Raw genomic sequence first — 15,168 nt, 5'->3', positions numbered from 1 at the left:
TCTCTATTTCAGACCCTAGGCTAAGAACTGGGGATATAGAAACAAAGTCTCTGCTTACATTACAAAAGGGGACATTCTTTATAAAGGTTTATACAAAACAGATACAAGGTAACCTAGGGAGAGCAGCTTGAGAGGACCAGGAAAGGCCTCATGCAGAAGTGCCTCTTGAGCCATGTGTTCAAGGAAATGAGGGATTTCAAGAGGCCAAAGTAAGGATAAAGTGCAGTCCAAGAATTGGAGATCTAATACAAAGGCCCAGAGATGGGAAGTAGAGGATCATGTTAAAAGAACAGCAGTAATAAAGTCAATTTTGCCAGATCACAGAATGTATAGGTTGGGACCAGATTGTGAAGAACAATTAATGCCAAGTAGAAGTTTACTTTTGATTCTAGAGGTAATGGAAAGCCACTGAAATCTAACGAGTAAATGGGTGATAGACAGACCTGCATCTAGGAAACCACTTTCATGGCTGTATAGAGGATGGGATGGACTGAAGAGAGAAACGAAGCAAGGAGAACAATTACTGAAGTGTCCACGTAAAAGGTGATGAGGCTTGAACTACAGAGAAGGGTGCAAATGCAAGAGACAGCATGGAGATAGAATTAAGATTCTGCAATTAAATGAATATGGGGGGTAAGAGTAAGAAGCTGAGGATGAAGCTATGGTTACAAACCTGAGTGACTAGAACAATTATGGTGTTCTTAACAAAAACAGAGAAATTTAAAAGAAGAGTGGGTTTGGGAGAAAAATTAGTTTGGTATTAGACCTGCTCAGTTTGAGATATCTATGGGACAATCAATTCAAAATGTCTAACAGGTAGTTGGAGATTTAAGACTGGAGCTCAGGAGACAATGAGACTGGAAATAGCAGACTTAGGTGTCATCTGAATAAAAATGACAATTAAAACCATGGGAGATGATAGATTACCAAGCGGATGAGTATAAAGAGAAATGGGAAGAGGGACCACATGACAAAACAAGTACCACCTTATTCCTGAAAGTTATATCTTTCAATCCAGCCCAAGATGGCATTACCTTTTTTGGTGGTCATATCACTGTTGATTCATAGTGAGACTGCTGTCCACTAAAACCTCCAGATCTCTTATAGATTGTTATCTAACCATGCTTCCCCAACTTTCTCAATGAAGTCAATTTCTTTTACCCAAGTGTAATATTTTACATTTATCCCTATTAAATTTCACTTTAATAAGTTCAGTTCAGTTTTTTAGTCTGTCAAAGACCTTTTAGAATAATCATCTATCTGTACCCAGTGTACTAGCCATTATTCCTCGCTTTCCATCATCTGGAAGTTAAGGTTACCATCTATGCCTTTATCCAAATCATTTATAAAAATGTTTACTAACATAGACCTAAGCACACATGTCTAGGAAACTGGCGTGGAACCATACGTGGCTACTCTTTGAAATTAGCATTTAAACATTATGAATCCATCTAATGGTATTATATTGTAACCCAAGTCTCTCCACCTTCTCCACAATCAATCAACAAGCATTTATTCAAGTGCTTACGTGTTCCAAACATTATGTTTGGCACTGGGGACACAAGGAAAAAATTTAAATAGTTCCTCTTCTTTCAAGGAGCTTACAATCTAAGAGAGGAAACAACACACATACATACACACACACATACATGTACACAGATACGCATGTGTGTGGTTATAGATATAAAACTAAATCCCAAACATATACAAAATTATTAAAAGGAAATTTTAGAATGGATATCACTAGAAGAGAACCTAAAAAATCTTCAAAGAGTAACTGGAGCTAGTATCAAGTTTTGAAAGAAACCAAGGATTCCAAGTCATAGAGGGGCATTCTAAGCATGGGGGACAGTCAATGCAAAGGCACAGAAATGGGATATGGAGCAGCATCTATGAGGAATAGCAAGGAGTCCAACATGGCTAGACTGTGTAATACATGAAGGGGAGTAACGTCTAAGAAGGGGCCAGATTGTGAAGAGCTTTAAACACCAGAGGAAATTACATTTAATCCTAGAAGAGAAGTGAAAAGAAGAAGCATTTTTTAAGCACTTACTATGTGCCAGGCACTATGCTAAAAACACTTTAGAAATATTATCTCATTTGATTCCAGAAGCATTTGGAAGCCACTGGAATTCATCAATTGCAGCAAGAAATGACATGGTCATATTTGAGATGCAGGAAAATCACTTTGGTAGCTAGGTAGAAGATAAACTGGAGTGGGGAGAGACTTGAGACAGAAAAAGAAAATGGGTGGTTAATGCAATGATCTAAGATGAGAGATGACGAAGGTCTGTACTAAGGTGGTGGCTGAATAGAAAGGTGGAGGACATATTTGAGAGATGCTACAAAGGTAAAAACAAGATGCAACAACTGACTAGATATGCAGAATGAGTGACAAGTCAAATGTGACAAGCTTTTGATCCTGAGCTGAGTGGATGGGTGGACCCTCAATAGTAACAGGGAAGTATGAAAGGGAACGGCTTTAAGTGTTAACAATAATGAGTTCTGATTTGGATATACTGAGTGTGAGAAGCATAGATATCCAGTTCAAAATGAACAAAAGGCAGTTCATGATGTTAAGATTAGATCTCAAGAGAGAGACAAGAACAAAGAGCTGAACAGACAGATTTTTGAGTCACTTTATCAAATACTTTGCTAAAATCTAGGTAAACTATACGTACAGCATTCTCTTTATCTACCATTTAGTAAATGAGAATAGTCTAAAGCTGATTGCTTTACTTACTTACTTACTTACACTGATTGCTCATTAATTTAATACAAGTAACACTGGGAGCATCAAAAAAAGGTTTAAAAATGTTAATTAATAAATGTTATTAATTTGTTCTTAAGTCTAGTACAGTGGTACAATAATTAGCCAACAAATATGTGTTGAGCTCATACTATCCATAAAGCATTATGCAAAACACTATGGGAAATACAAAGAAACATAAGATATAGTTCCTATTTTTCAGTGAGTTAGGGAGACAAAACACGCTAAGTTCAACAATGCAAGAACTAATAAATAACTCAATACAACAATATATGAAAAGTTATCAGGTAATACTCAATAGTTCATCAAATGAATGGTACAAAGTACTGCAGGGATTTAAAGACATTCACTTCAGGGATTTAATTTAATAGAGGAACTTAAAGAAGATAACTATAAACTAGAGTAGTCCAGGAAGACCTCACAAATGAGGGCTTTGAGCTCATCTTGAGATTTGGAGAAAACTGGATATACAGCACCAGAACTTGAGAAGCAAGACATCTTAATATTTCTTTTGTTTTTTGTGCCACCCTAACTAATGTATGTTAATTCATTTTTAGGAATAGTTATTTGTCACTTTTGCCTCTAAAAATACTGTTGCTTTACGGTGACAAGCAGGTAAACATGAATCATCTAAAGTTTTGCCAGTAGATTCTAAGCTCTGGAGGGTAACAAATTGGAATGGCTTTGCTATCACATAAATGTAAGATTACTCAGAAACATTCTATTTATATGTCATGAATCTTTCTTTAAAGAGAATCAAAAGACACCAGATATGGCAAACACCAAACATTCTGAAACTCTAATGGATCTGTGATCTCAGTAATATTCCCTGCAACCATGCGTATCAGAACCATTCATGCCTGTTCATCTCCTGCAACTTTCATCTATGTCCTTCCAAAAGTTTGCCACAGGGAGTCCAACCAACATCACATAAAAATGAAACTGATTATTACTAATAAAGCAGTCATCTACAAATCAGCTTTCTACTTACACTGAGATTACTAACTTGTTGAGTAAAAATCAAAATCAAAACCAAATTTGGAGAAATGATAAAAATGAGATGACATTGCATGCAATGACAATAGCGTCAAACCAACCTATTTAAGCAATCTGTAGACCAGAGATTCTCAATCTTTGTGTCATGGACACTCTGACAGTCTAGTAAAGCCCATGAACCACTTACTCAGAATAAAGTTTCTAAATGCATAAATTAAAATACATAGGATTACAATTTAAAAAATTATCTTGAAGTATAATTATCAGAGTATTTTAAAAGCAAGTTCACAAGTTCTCTAACAGCATCAATTTCTAAACTGATATGAATAGCATTTAAAATTCTTTGGAAAATAGAAATAAAAATTTAATTACAAAATAAAAATCCAATAACAATATAATCTATGTTTTGTTCATTAATAAAAATTTCTCGGGGGGCGGAGCCAAGATGGCGAAGTAGAAAGAGGCACATACACATAGCTCCGAACCCACAAACCACAGAACGGCAGAGGGGACTAACCCAGGGCGAATTCTGCACCCAGAGACCACGGAATATTGGAGCGAGGGAGATTTCTGTTCCGGAGAGACCTGCAAACCTCTCACGGGGGGTCCTTCGCGCCGTGGACTGGGCGCCAGGGCGGGTAGCAGAGAGCAACCATACCTCGGCAGCGACACCGTGAGAAAAAGATCCGAGAGGGCTACACGGGATCTCCAGCGGCCACGTGGGTCCCCCCACCCACAGAGGGACCAGCAAACCTCTCGCAAAAGGTCCGTCGCGCTGCAGACAGGGTGCCCAGCCCGGACCTGCGGCGGTGGCTGCGGCTCCGAGAGACACAGTTCTGAGAGGGCTCCGGAGGCGGGATCTTCAGCAGCAGCACAGGCCCCCCCACCAACAGGTAACTGACGGGGGTAGGTGAGAGAGTCTCTTTGGCGGGTTGAGAGGGGAGTGAGGTGCCCCCATGGCTCGGGCCCCCCCAGGAGGTGGGGGCTGAGAGGCGGCTGCGGACGGGGCTCCCCAAGCAAGTGGGAGCCTGGATCCATTGTGGAAGGTCTGTGCATAAACCCCCTCAGGGAACTGAGCCAGAGAGGCGGCCCTGCCCCTGACCTCAGCACCTGAGCTTAATTTAACACTGAATAACAGCCCTGCCCCCGCCAAAAATCCTAAGGCGGGAAGCAGCATTTGAATCTCAGTCCCCAAACGCTGGCTGGGAGGACCAGGAGGCGAGGTGGGTGTGAGGAGAACATTCAGAGGTCAGGCCACTAGGTGGAGAAAATGCCAAGAAAAGGGAAAAGAAATAAAACTATTGAAGGGTACTTTATCGGAGAAAAAACACTTCCTCCCTTCCTTTCTGATGGGGAGGAACAAGGCTTGCCATCAGGCAAAGACACAGAAATCGAGGACTCTGTGTCCCAGCCCACCCAATGGGCTCGGGCCATGGAAGAGCTCAAGAGGAATTTTGAAAATCAAGTTAGAGAGGTGGAGGAAAGACTGGGAAGGGAAATGAGAGGGATAAGGGAGAAGCATGAAAAACAGATCAGCTCCCTGCTAAAGGAGAACCAAAAAAATCTTGAAGAAATTGGCACCTTGAGAACTAGCCTAACTCAGCTGGCAAGGGAGGTGCAAGGGGCCAATGAGGAGAAGAATGCTTTCAAAAGCAGAATTAGCCAAATGGAAAAGGAGATTCAAAAGCTCAGTGAAGAAAATAGATCTTTCAAATCTGGAATGGTACGGATGGACGCTTTGGACTTTTCGAGAAAGACAGATATCTCAGAACATACCGCGCAGATTCGAAAAATGGAAGATAATGTGAAATATCTTATTGGAAAAACAACTGACCTGGAAAATACAATCAGGAGAGACAATGTAAAAATTCTGGGACTACCTGAAAACCATGATCAAAAGAAGAGCCTAGACATCATCTTCCATGAAATTATCAAGGAAAACTGCCCTGAGATTCTAGAACCAGAAGGCAAAATAAATATTCAAGGAATCCGCAGAACACCGCATGAAAGAGATCCAAAAAGAGAAACTCCTAGGAGCACTGTGGCCAAATTCCAGAATTCCCAGGTGAAAGAGAAAATATTGCAAGCAGCTAGAAAGAAACAATTCAAGTATTGTGGAAATACAATCAGGATAGTACAAGACCTGGCACCTTCTACATTGAGGGATAGAAGGGAATGGAATAGGATATTCCAGAAGTCAAAGGAACTAGGACTGAAGCCAAGAATCACCTACCCAGCAAAACTGAGTATAATACTTCAGGAGAAAAAATGGTCTTTCAATGAAATAGAAGACTTTCAAATTTTCCTGATGAAAAGACCAGAGCTGGAAAGAAAATTTGACTTTCTAACACAAGAATGAAGAGAACCATGAAAAGGCGAACAGCAAAGAGAAATCATAAGGGACTTACTAAAGTTGAACTGTTTACATTCCTACATGGAAAGACAATATTTATAACTCTTGAAACATTTCAGTATCTGGGCACTGGGTGGGAGTACACACACACACACACATGCACACACGTACACATACATAGAGACAGAGTGCACAGAGTGAATTGAAGAGGATGGGATCATATACTAAAAAAAAAAAATGAAATCAAGCAGTGAGAGAGAAATATTGGGAGGAGAAAGGGAGAAGTTATATGGGGCAAATTATCTCTCATAAAAGAGGCAAGCAAAAGACTTATTAGTGGTGGGATAAAGAGGGGAGGCAAGAGAAAAACATGAGGTCTACTCTCATCACATTCCACTAAAGGAAAGAATATAATGCACACTCATTTTGATAGGAAAACCTATCTCATAATACAGGAGAGTGGGGGACAGGGGCACAAGCAGGTTGGGGGGGAGGATAGAGGGGAGGGCATGGGGAGGAGAATGCAATACGAGGTCGACACTCATGGGGAGGGAAAGGACCATAAGAAAATAGAAGTAATGGGGGACAGGACAGGATGGAGGGAAATATAGTTAGGCCTATACAACACAACTAGTATGGAAATCATTTGCAAAACTAAACAGATATGGCCTATATTGAATTGCTTGTCTTCCAAGGGGAAGGGGTAGAGAGGGAGGGAGCTAAAGAAGTCGGAACTCAAAGTGTTAGGACCAAATGTAATGTTCTTACCACTGGGTAACAAGAAATACAGGTTAAGGGGTCAAGAAAGCTATCCGGCCCTACAGGACAAAAGAGAAGACGGAGACAAGGGCAGGGAGGGAGGATAGAGGAGAGAGCAGATAGGTCACAGGGGCAATTAGAAAGCTTGGGTCTGGGGGGGGGAGGGGAAAAAAGGGGAGAAAATTTGTAACCCAAAATTGTGTGAAAATAAATGTTAAAAGTTTAATAAAAAAAAAAAAGAAAAAAGAAAAAAAAAGAAAAATAAAAATTTCTCCTCAACACATAATAAAAGAGCAACTTATTGGATAGTAATGTAATAGCTAACACTTATATAGCACTTTAAGGTTTATGACCTGCTTGTCACTTTATAAATATCTAATATGATAGTTCCAACAACTCTGGGACGTAGGTGTTATTATTGTCATCCCCATTTTATAGATAAAGAAAGTGAGACAGACAAAAGTTAAATGACTGGCCCACAGTCACATGGGTAATAAGTTTCAGAGACAATCAATACCTGAACTCAGATCTTCCCTTACTCCAGGTCTAGCACTTTATCCCCTGCACCACCTAGCTACCTAACCAAAAATATAAATACAATTGCCAAGAAAAATTTTATTTAAGTTATCTAGAATCTGAGGGCTTTTAAAATTTGTATTAAAAGCATATTCCTATAATCTGTCACATTGTTCGAAAAATTAACTTCATTTCACACATTATATTGAAATTTCCAATGAAACACTCCTGTTTACAGAGAAAACAAAGTACAAGCTCAAAGAACTGTTTTGTGAACAAAAGTACCTGTCTAAAATCAAGAATGCAGGCAAATTAAAACGATCCTGAGTTTTTACCTTACAAATAACCATTTGGCAAAGATGACAAATATAAATGGTCAATTTTGGTAAGGCTATGGGAGAAGTACACTTGGTCTGGTTACAAATTGGTATTGGTATATACATTCTGGAAAACAACTGGGAATTACAAAAGAAAGGTCAATAACAGCTCAGAAGGGGGAAGGGCCAATACTAGGTTTACACTAAGGTCAAAGATAAAAGGGAAGGTCCCATATGTAATAACATATTCAAAGCAGCAATTTTTATGGTAGCAAAAAAACTAGAAAAATAATTCTATAAATGGTGATATAAAAGTGGAATAACACAGCACCACAAAAAAATATGAGAACTAGGAGAAACTTATGAAACTTGCTGAAACCTTAGACTTTGCTCCTGGAATGCTGGGCTCTGATAGTGAGCTTTTACCTTAGTTTGCCCAGAACCAGATCTCTGTCAGTGATTTTCCAAACTATACAGATGCCCCAGTATCAACCTCCTCCTCTCTTTCACATTTGAATGTCCTCTCCTATTTGAATGTAAGCTCCTTGAGGGCTAAGATGGTCTAGTGTGCTTGTTTTGTCCCCAGCACTCAGTACACTGCACATTTATTCCTTTATTCATATATGTGTGAATTTATGTAGAGTTAAGAGAATCAGAAGTACAACATGCAGGATGATACAACAATAATGTAAACAAAAACAATATTAAAAAGTTATCTGAACTAAGATTAATTGTAATGAATAACCTTGGTCCAGAGAAAAGACGGTGACACTGCTGTCTTAGTAGAGAACTACCAGCACAGAATCTTGCATACATTGTTACTTCGGTGTTTTGTTGGCTGGTCTTGTATAACTGCTTTTCTTGGTAAAAGAGAACACAGTCAAGAAAGGGATAAATTATTCAGAAAATGGCTGTGGTATAAAAAAACAAACCCATCAATAAAACTTTAATAATACCAAAAACTAGTATTATTTATAAGAGAGAAACACTGGAAGTATTCTCAATAAGACCAAAGGTAGAGCAAAGCTATCTAGTATCTCCACTATTTGACCTTTTTTTTTAACTATACTTCTGAACTTTTGATTTCTTTATGCAGTCAGAAAGACAACTCCATCTACCAATGATGTGCTCAGCTACTGCTGTGAAATTTATAATCTTATAAGCAAGTTACCAAGGGCACTGAGAATTTAACTGACTTGCCCAGAAATACAGAACCATATGGGATCATTTGAGAAGGAATCAGCAAGTATTAACAACAACTAAGGGAATCAGGCAAGTCTTACCCTAAAAGATGCCACTTGAACTAACCTTTGAAGGAAACTAGGGATTCTCTGAGGCAGAAGCAAGAAAGGAATCCATGAGGGCATGCCTATAAAAACGTACAGAGACTGCAGATGGAATGTTGTGTACAACAAACAACAACTAGGTCTATGGTTGAAACATAGAATGCATAAAGGAGAGAAATGTACAAAAAGTGTAGAAGGGCAGTCTAGAATCAGACTACGAATAGCAAGCTGTGAAATCATAGCAGTCGGGAATCAGTGAAATTTCTTGATTTGGGGGTAGTGGAGGAAGAGGTTGTAAAACAAGTCAGACGTGTGCTTGAGGAACATTATTTTGGCAGCTATATGGAAAACTGACTGGAAAGGAGGGAGAGACTGATTTCTATAGTCCCAGCAAGAGATTAAAGCTTGAACTAGGTTAATGATTGGATGAATGGAAAGAAAGAGACAGATACAAAAGATGTTAAGGAGGAAAAAGAACCAATGAGAGTTAGCAACTTACTGGATACAGGTGGCAAAGGAGAGAGAAGAGCCAAGGGTTGTTATGACTGTGAGCCTGGATAACTAAATTCAGTCTTAAGTAATAAACTAGATAAGCAAGACCTAGAAATAAATGTGCCAAAGCAGTCTAGTATTCCATAACCTCAAGAAACACTAGCTTTTGGGGAGTGAGAGCTTATTTTATAAAAACTGTTGAGAAAACAATAATATTTTGGTGAAAAAGCTTTTAGAGCAGTATCTTATACTGCATATCCCAAATGTATCATCTAAATGTAAAAAGGTACAACATAAAAAATTTAGGGACTAGAAAGCTTTTTTGTTCCCCCTCACTATTATAGATGGGGCAAAATCAGTAACCAGAAATGGAACAGAAGATAATTCTGATTTTAGAATATTTAAAACCTTTTGCATAAATAAAATCAATGCAACTAAAATCAAAGATACAGATGGGAAGAAAAAGTGTTTCCATCAAATATCTCTAAGAGTATGACATAAAAAATCTATAGAGAATTGATATGAATTTTTTAAGAATAAGTCCAACAGACAAGTATTCATACTACATGAATAGTTTTCAAAAGAAATACAAACTATCTTTAACCACCTGAAAATGTCCAAAATAACTAATAAACTGAGAAATACCAATCAAAACAACCTTAAGATACCTACAAGGCTTGCAAAGCTGTCAGAAGAAAAACGCATTTTTTGAGAGATTGTGGTAACACAAGTACACCAATTCACTGCTCCCAGAATTATTTTTTCACTTAACCATTCTGCAAAATGATTTGGAATTACCTAAGAAAAGTTCCTACGCTGTTTAAACCCTTTAAACAGGAGATTACACTACTAAGCCAAACCCTAAGGAAGTTACTGACATCAAGAAAAAACTTCTATGAATAAAAATGCTCTAAACAGCGATATCTGTGAAAATAAAAACTGGAAACAAAATGTGTGCAATTTGGGAATGGCTAAATGTATTATGTATATTAATGTAATAAAATATTATTGTGCCATAAGTAAGGAATGTCAAATATGAAGAATTAAGAGAAACAAGAAAGTACCTGTATGAAATGATGTTAAGTGTAGAAAACAAAGAAAAAACAACATACACATTTAATGCAACAATGTAAATAAAATCAACATAGAAACAAACCTCTCATCAAATACAGCTGCCAATGTTATAGTACCAGAATATCAAAGTTAAATAAAACATTTCTTCTTTCTTCTAATCACTGATAATCTTACTAAGTTTATATAGTTTTATTTTTGGTAGGAGGGGGAAAAATGTACTTTCTACAAGGGTTTCCTTGGATGTTTTTTGGGAAGTATCTGTTGTGTCAAAGCAATAAATGAATAAATTTTAAAGAAGAAAAAAACTGTTATAGTGAAACTTAAGGACTACATAATCTAACTATACTAAATACTAAAATATTTCTACCGCATATAAAAATAAAACCAAATTTGTTTTCTTGCATCCTTAAAAAAAATTCACCAATCTTAAAAAATATTTATAAGCTCCAAATAGCAACACAAAAGAATGCCTCAATATTCCCTGAATCTAGGCAAAAATTAGAATTTTAGGAATGAAATTAGTTCCTTTAACATGTATATTTAAAATTTACTTAGGAATTTAAATATTATGATTCTGTGTTTTTGAGATTTAAAGTCTTTACTATTTTCATGGGAATACATTCATAATAAAATGGGATGTCATTTTAATTTTATTGGATTTTTAGGACTAAATTTCACATTAACAGTGTTTGCCTACTCCACAATAACCATGGTAAAAGAAAGCTTCTCTCTCCTTGGTTATCAATGAATCAGAAGTCTCCTTTAAGTAAGTCATCTAGGTAAGATATTCTGGTGCATAAGCACTGAGGACAAACCAAAAAAGTAATTCCTGAAGACTAAGATATACACTATCATCAATAAATAAAGGATATATGAAAATTACTTGTTTCCTATTTTTTCTAAATTTCACAAAATATAAAACTTACAAGAAGCTGACAAGTAGGAATTCTCAGGAAAAAATGTCTAAGGAAAATTTATTTTTAAAAGTTTTGTACATTAAAATATGGATATATTCCAAGATGCTTTTAAAAATCACAAATCACCATATGAAGTAAAAGTAATTTAGATATCCTCCAAAAAATTCATGTTCCCATCAGCTCCATAAGAAATCCTTATCAGTATGTCAAAAGTTAAGCTATAACTCATTTTATTATTTGAAATAATTTTTTAAAAAATAGTTAAATATAGAGCTTGAAATTCTTTTGTAATCAAGGGAAAAGGAAATGAAATCTAAAGTGGGGAGGAACTGGATTTTCCAGGTAGAGGGTGAGGAGAGAGGGAGAAAGAGGAAGGAGAGAAAGAATAAGAGAGGGGAGAAGAAGAGAAAGAGGAGGAGGTGAGAGGGTGTGTGTGTGTGTGTGTGTGTGTGTGTGTGTGTGTGTGTGTGTGTGTGTGTGTGTGTGTGTGTGTGTGTGTGTGTGTGTGAGAGAGAGAGAGAGAGAAAGAGAGAGAAACTTGGTATAGAAGTAAAAGCAATAAGCCTACTCTGGGTAGTTTTTTAAATGCATAAACCATGGCATGTTATTCTATATGTGATTTTATCTTTGTGCCTAACAGTATAACAGCAGCCATTAATTCTACTTTTCTAACAAAACTGCATGCAATTTTTAAGTTTGAAAAACTAAATACAAGCCTATAGGAATATAAAACAAAACCCAACAGACTAGATCAGTTTAAAAAGGCCTAAAAGCAATTAGTGAAACAACAAAAATATCCCAAAATACCCATGTCGTCAAAAATCAGGCTGCCAATGAAAAAGATCAGTGAATCCTTGGAAGTTCCTTGTACTTCCTGGATATAATTTTATAATTTTCAACAATAAATTTTTATTCTTAAACTTTTCTAAGGCTTTCAATTAAATGACCTGCTAGAATGAAGATAAGACTTACTCTTTATGATAAAACTCTGAAAATTAAGCTACTTTTATAAAACTCAGCTAGGGGTGGCAGGAATTTGTCCTCAACATCTGTTTCCCCCTTCTTCAACAGTATTTCTGTGGCAGGAGAAACTGGTGAAATAGTTCACTATGGGCTTATCCCATTTCCTGTCCCATCTCATCTGTAAAGTGAGGGGGCTGGACTAAAGTTCAAGTTCCATTCAGATAAAGAATCAATGAATTTGTGAACAAAGTTTAAGAAAACAACTTTGTTCACAAATGATCCTAAATGAAAATATCAACAAAGGTGCTTTATTCTTATTGAAAAATGAAAATGCTCACTAAAAGAACCACATTATTTTTAATGCCCTATTTCCCCAGTATGCTAAAAAAAGAAATGTATAAAAATATGATTTAAATACAACTTAAGATGCTTACTGTATAAAGCAAGGTACCCTTGTACTATCAAAAGTTGTCCAGGCCATCCCAGCACTTTGCTTTTACCTAAAGAATTCAAACTGACAAAAGTATGGGAATCGAATCCTGGTTATACCAGGAAGGCTGAAAGAGTCTTTAGTAATCATCTAATTCAAACACTTCATTTTACAGATGAGGACCCCAAAGCCTGGAGAGATGAAATGTGTAGCCCAAGGTCACACAGCTAGTGAGGAGGAAAGCTGACTCCCTAGTCTAGTTCTTTCCACTACAGATCTCTGAGTCTTCTTCCCTCCCACCCACCCACCTCCCAAACCACCTCTCTTCCTCTTAGACAACAAGCAGCAGAGCTGTTTCCTAACTTTTATATGTAGAATATGACACATTCTTCACAGGCAAAGGAGCAAGCTTTGAAGACATGAAATTCCATTTATCCCTAACCATGACATCATACCTAGGCCAGAGGCTCCAAACTTCCCTTAAATCCAGTATCATGACAATCTTGGACTTCAGGAGTAAAAGATTCCAAAAACATACTTTACATACTATCTAAAAAAAAAAATCCACAAAAAGGTTGTTTATATTAATGCCTTAGGGTTAAAAGCTCAAACCTCTTTTTAAAATTTAACTTATCCAAAAATAATTTTAAACTATAATTCAGCTAACTTGTCATACACACGTTTCTTCTGGAAAATTTCCTTCAGAAACTTTAGTGCTATAGTGTCTTTTGTCAATGAATTGAAGTACAGACTTCGGATTTTTTTAAATCATTATCCTCATCCAAAAGTGTAAAGGAAAGATTATGCTGTGTGCTTGATATAAATAAAACTATGATATCCCAATAAAAACCGACGTGTTTTACTCCAGGCAACCAGGATAACTGGTGGACAAAGTGCTATGTACTGCAACTGTCCTGCAAATATGATTCATTTCTCATTAAAAGTACTTCGTGGTCGGGGAAGTGACAGGAACAAAACTTAAATGATACTTTGTATCTAGTTAAAATACATCTTGGCAGACGGTTAACTTCTAAGTGTGGAGCTGCGGTGCCTGCATTTCCTTGCCCGACTTTATTTATACAGACCCCATCTTGCTCAGCATTTAACCCAAGTGTCTTAGCCAGGCGATAACGCGTTTGGCTCTTGATCTGAAGTTGGACGCTCCTGGAAGAAATGGGAGCCAGGGTAGGGGGCACCGGCACCACTCAGTGCCCCTCCCGCACCCCGTGGGCCAGGCCCGCCTCGCCCGCCGAAAGCAGACTCCCGGATTCGGCTCTTACCTTGAACACTTTCCCAAAGGCTCCGTCCCCCAATTCCCCTATAATTTCCCAAAAGTCCTCGGGGTTCAAGTCTCTCTTCACATGCTCGTACTGTTTCTTCTTCTTGTCGCTGCCCAATTTGAAGATTTTACGGAAATTGAAAAAGGACATTTTTCCTGCGGGCCGAAGCTTCTCCAGTCACAGAGGAAAATCCACACTAAGAAGCCAAAGTTTCTTCTGCTTCCTCCGTCCGGGTTTCAAAGGCAGGCAGGCGGCCGGCAGCAGGCGCGATCGGGGTCCCTCCGGGCGCCCCACGGCTCCGCGCAGCCCGGCCGGGCAGGGCTGGGCCGTCCGCACCCCCGGGGAGGAGCGACCCACAGCCCAGGTCCCGGCCCCCACCGGGGGAGGCGGGGGAGGCGGCGCTCCTTGCCCAGCGAGGGCCGGCCAACGCGCCTCTCAGGAGGGCGGGGAGGCGGCCGGGCGGCCCGCGGCCGGCCGAGGGAAGGAGGAGGGGGAGGGTGCCTCGCCCGCCGACCAGGGCCCCCGCGTCCCCCACCCCGGGACCGCGAAGCCCGCGGGGGCCGGGGGAGGTGGGCCGAGGGCCGAGCTGTCCGGGCTCGGCGGCTAGCCGACCGAAGGCCCGCGTCACGCCAAGTCCCGGGAGCAGGCGGCCGGCGCGGGCTGGCTTCTCAGCTGACGCGGGGGCGAACCGCCGGCCTCCCTCGCTGCGGGCTCCCAGGAGCCGCTGTCTCCAGCCGCCCGCCTAGCCTCCCAGGCGGCGCCCCCGCCGCGCCCGCCTCGGTGCCTCTGCAGCCTCCGAGCCTCGGCCTGGGGCGCGCGCCCGCGCCCTCGCACACGGCGGCGAGTCCAGGCTGGGGCCGCGCACGCGCGCTTCGGCCGCGCGAGCTCCCGCAGCCGTTGGGGGAAGCGATGGAGGACGGTTGCCGCGGGCACGGTGCGGGGGGCCGCGCCTTCTGATCGCTCTCGTGGCCTGAGGCTGGGGGGTTGGCGGGGAGGGGGGCCTCGGATACAGTGC

At 39.7% G+C, this 15,168-nt stretch overlaps 1 protein-coding gene across 3 annotated transcripts in view; it reads right to left on the bottom strand.

Annotated features, from left to right (window-relative positions):
- SLK (STE20 like kinase) overlaps positions 1-14,536 on the bottom strand; it is a 70,374-nt gene extending 55,838 nt beyond the window's left edge. For 2 of the 3 annotated variants that reach the window (XM_072621502.1, XM_072621504.1), the window contains exon 1: positions 14,154-14,536. In XM_072621502.1, the coding sequence (XP_072477603.1) occupies positions 14,154-14,303 (150 nt within the window). In that variant the 5' untranslated portion in view covers positions 14,304-14,536. Of the gene's footprint in view, positions 1-13,328; positions 13,428-14,153 lie in introns of those variants that run through there. The other variant, XM_072621505.1, reaches the window with a different exon arrangement.
- Between the last annotated feature and the right edge of the window lie 632 nt (positions 14,537-15,168).

This window comes from Notamacropus eugenii, chromosome 1, assembly GCF_028372415.1.
Source record: "Notamacropus eugenii isolate mMacEug1 chromosome 1, mMacEug1.pri_v2, whole genome shotgun sequence".
Classification (NCBI taxonomy): Eukaryota; Metazoa; Chordata; class Mammalia; order Diprotodontia; family Macropodidae; genus Notamacropus; species Notamacropus eugenii.
The sequence above is the reverse complement of the archived record's forward strand: the minus strand, read 5'-3'. Positions and strand labels throughout refer to the sequence as shown.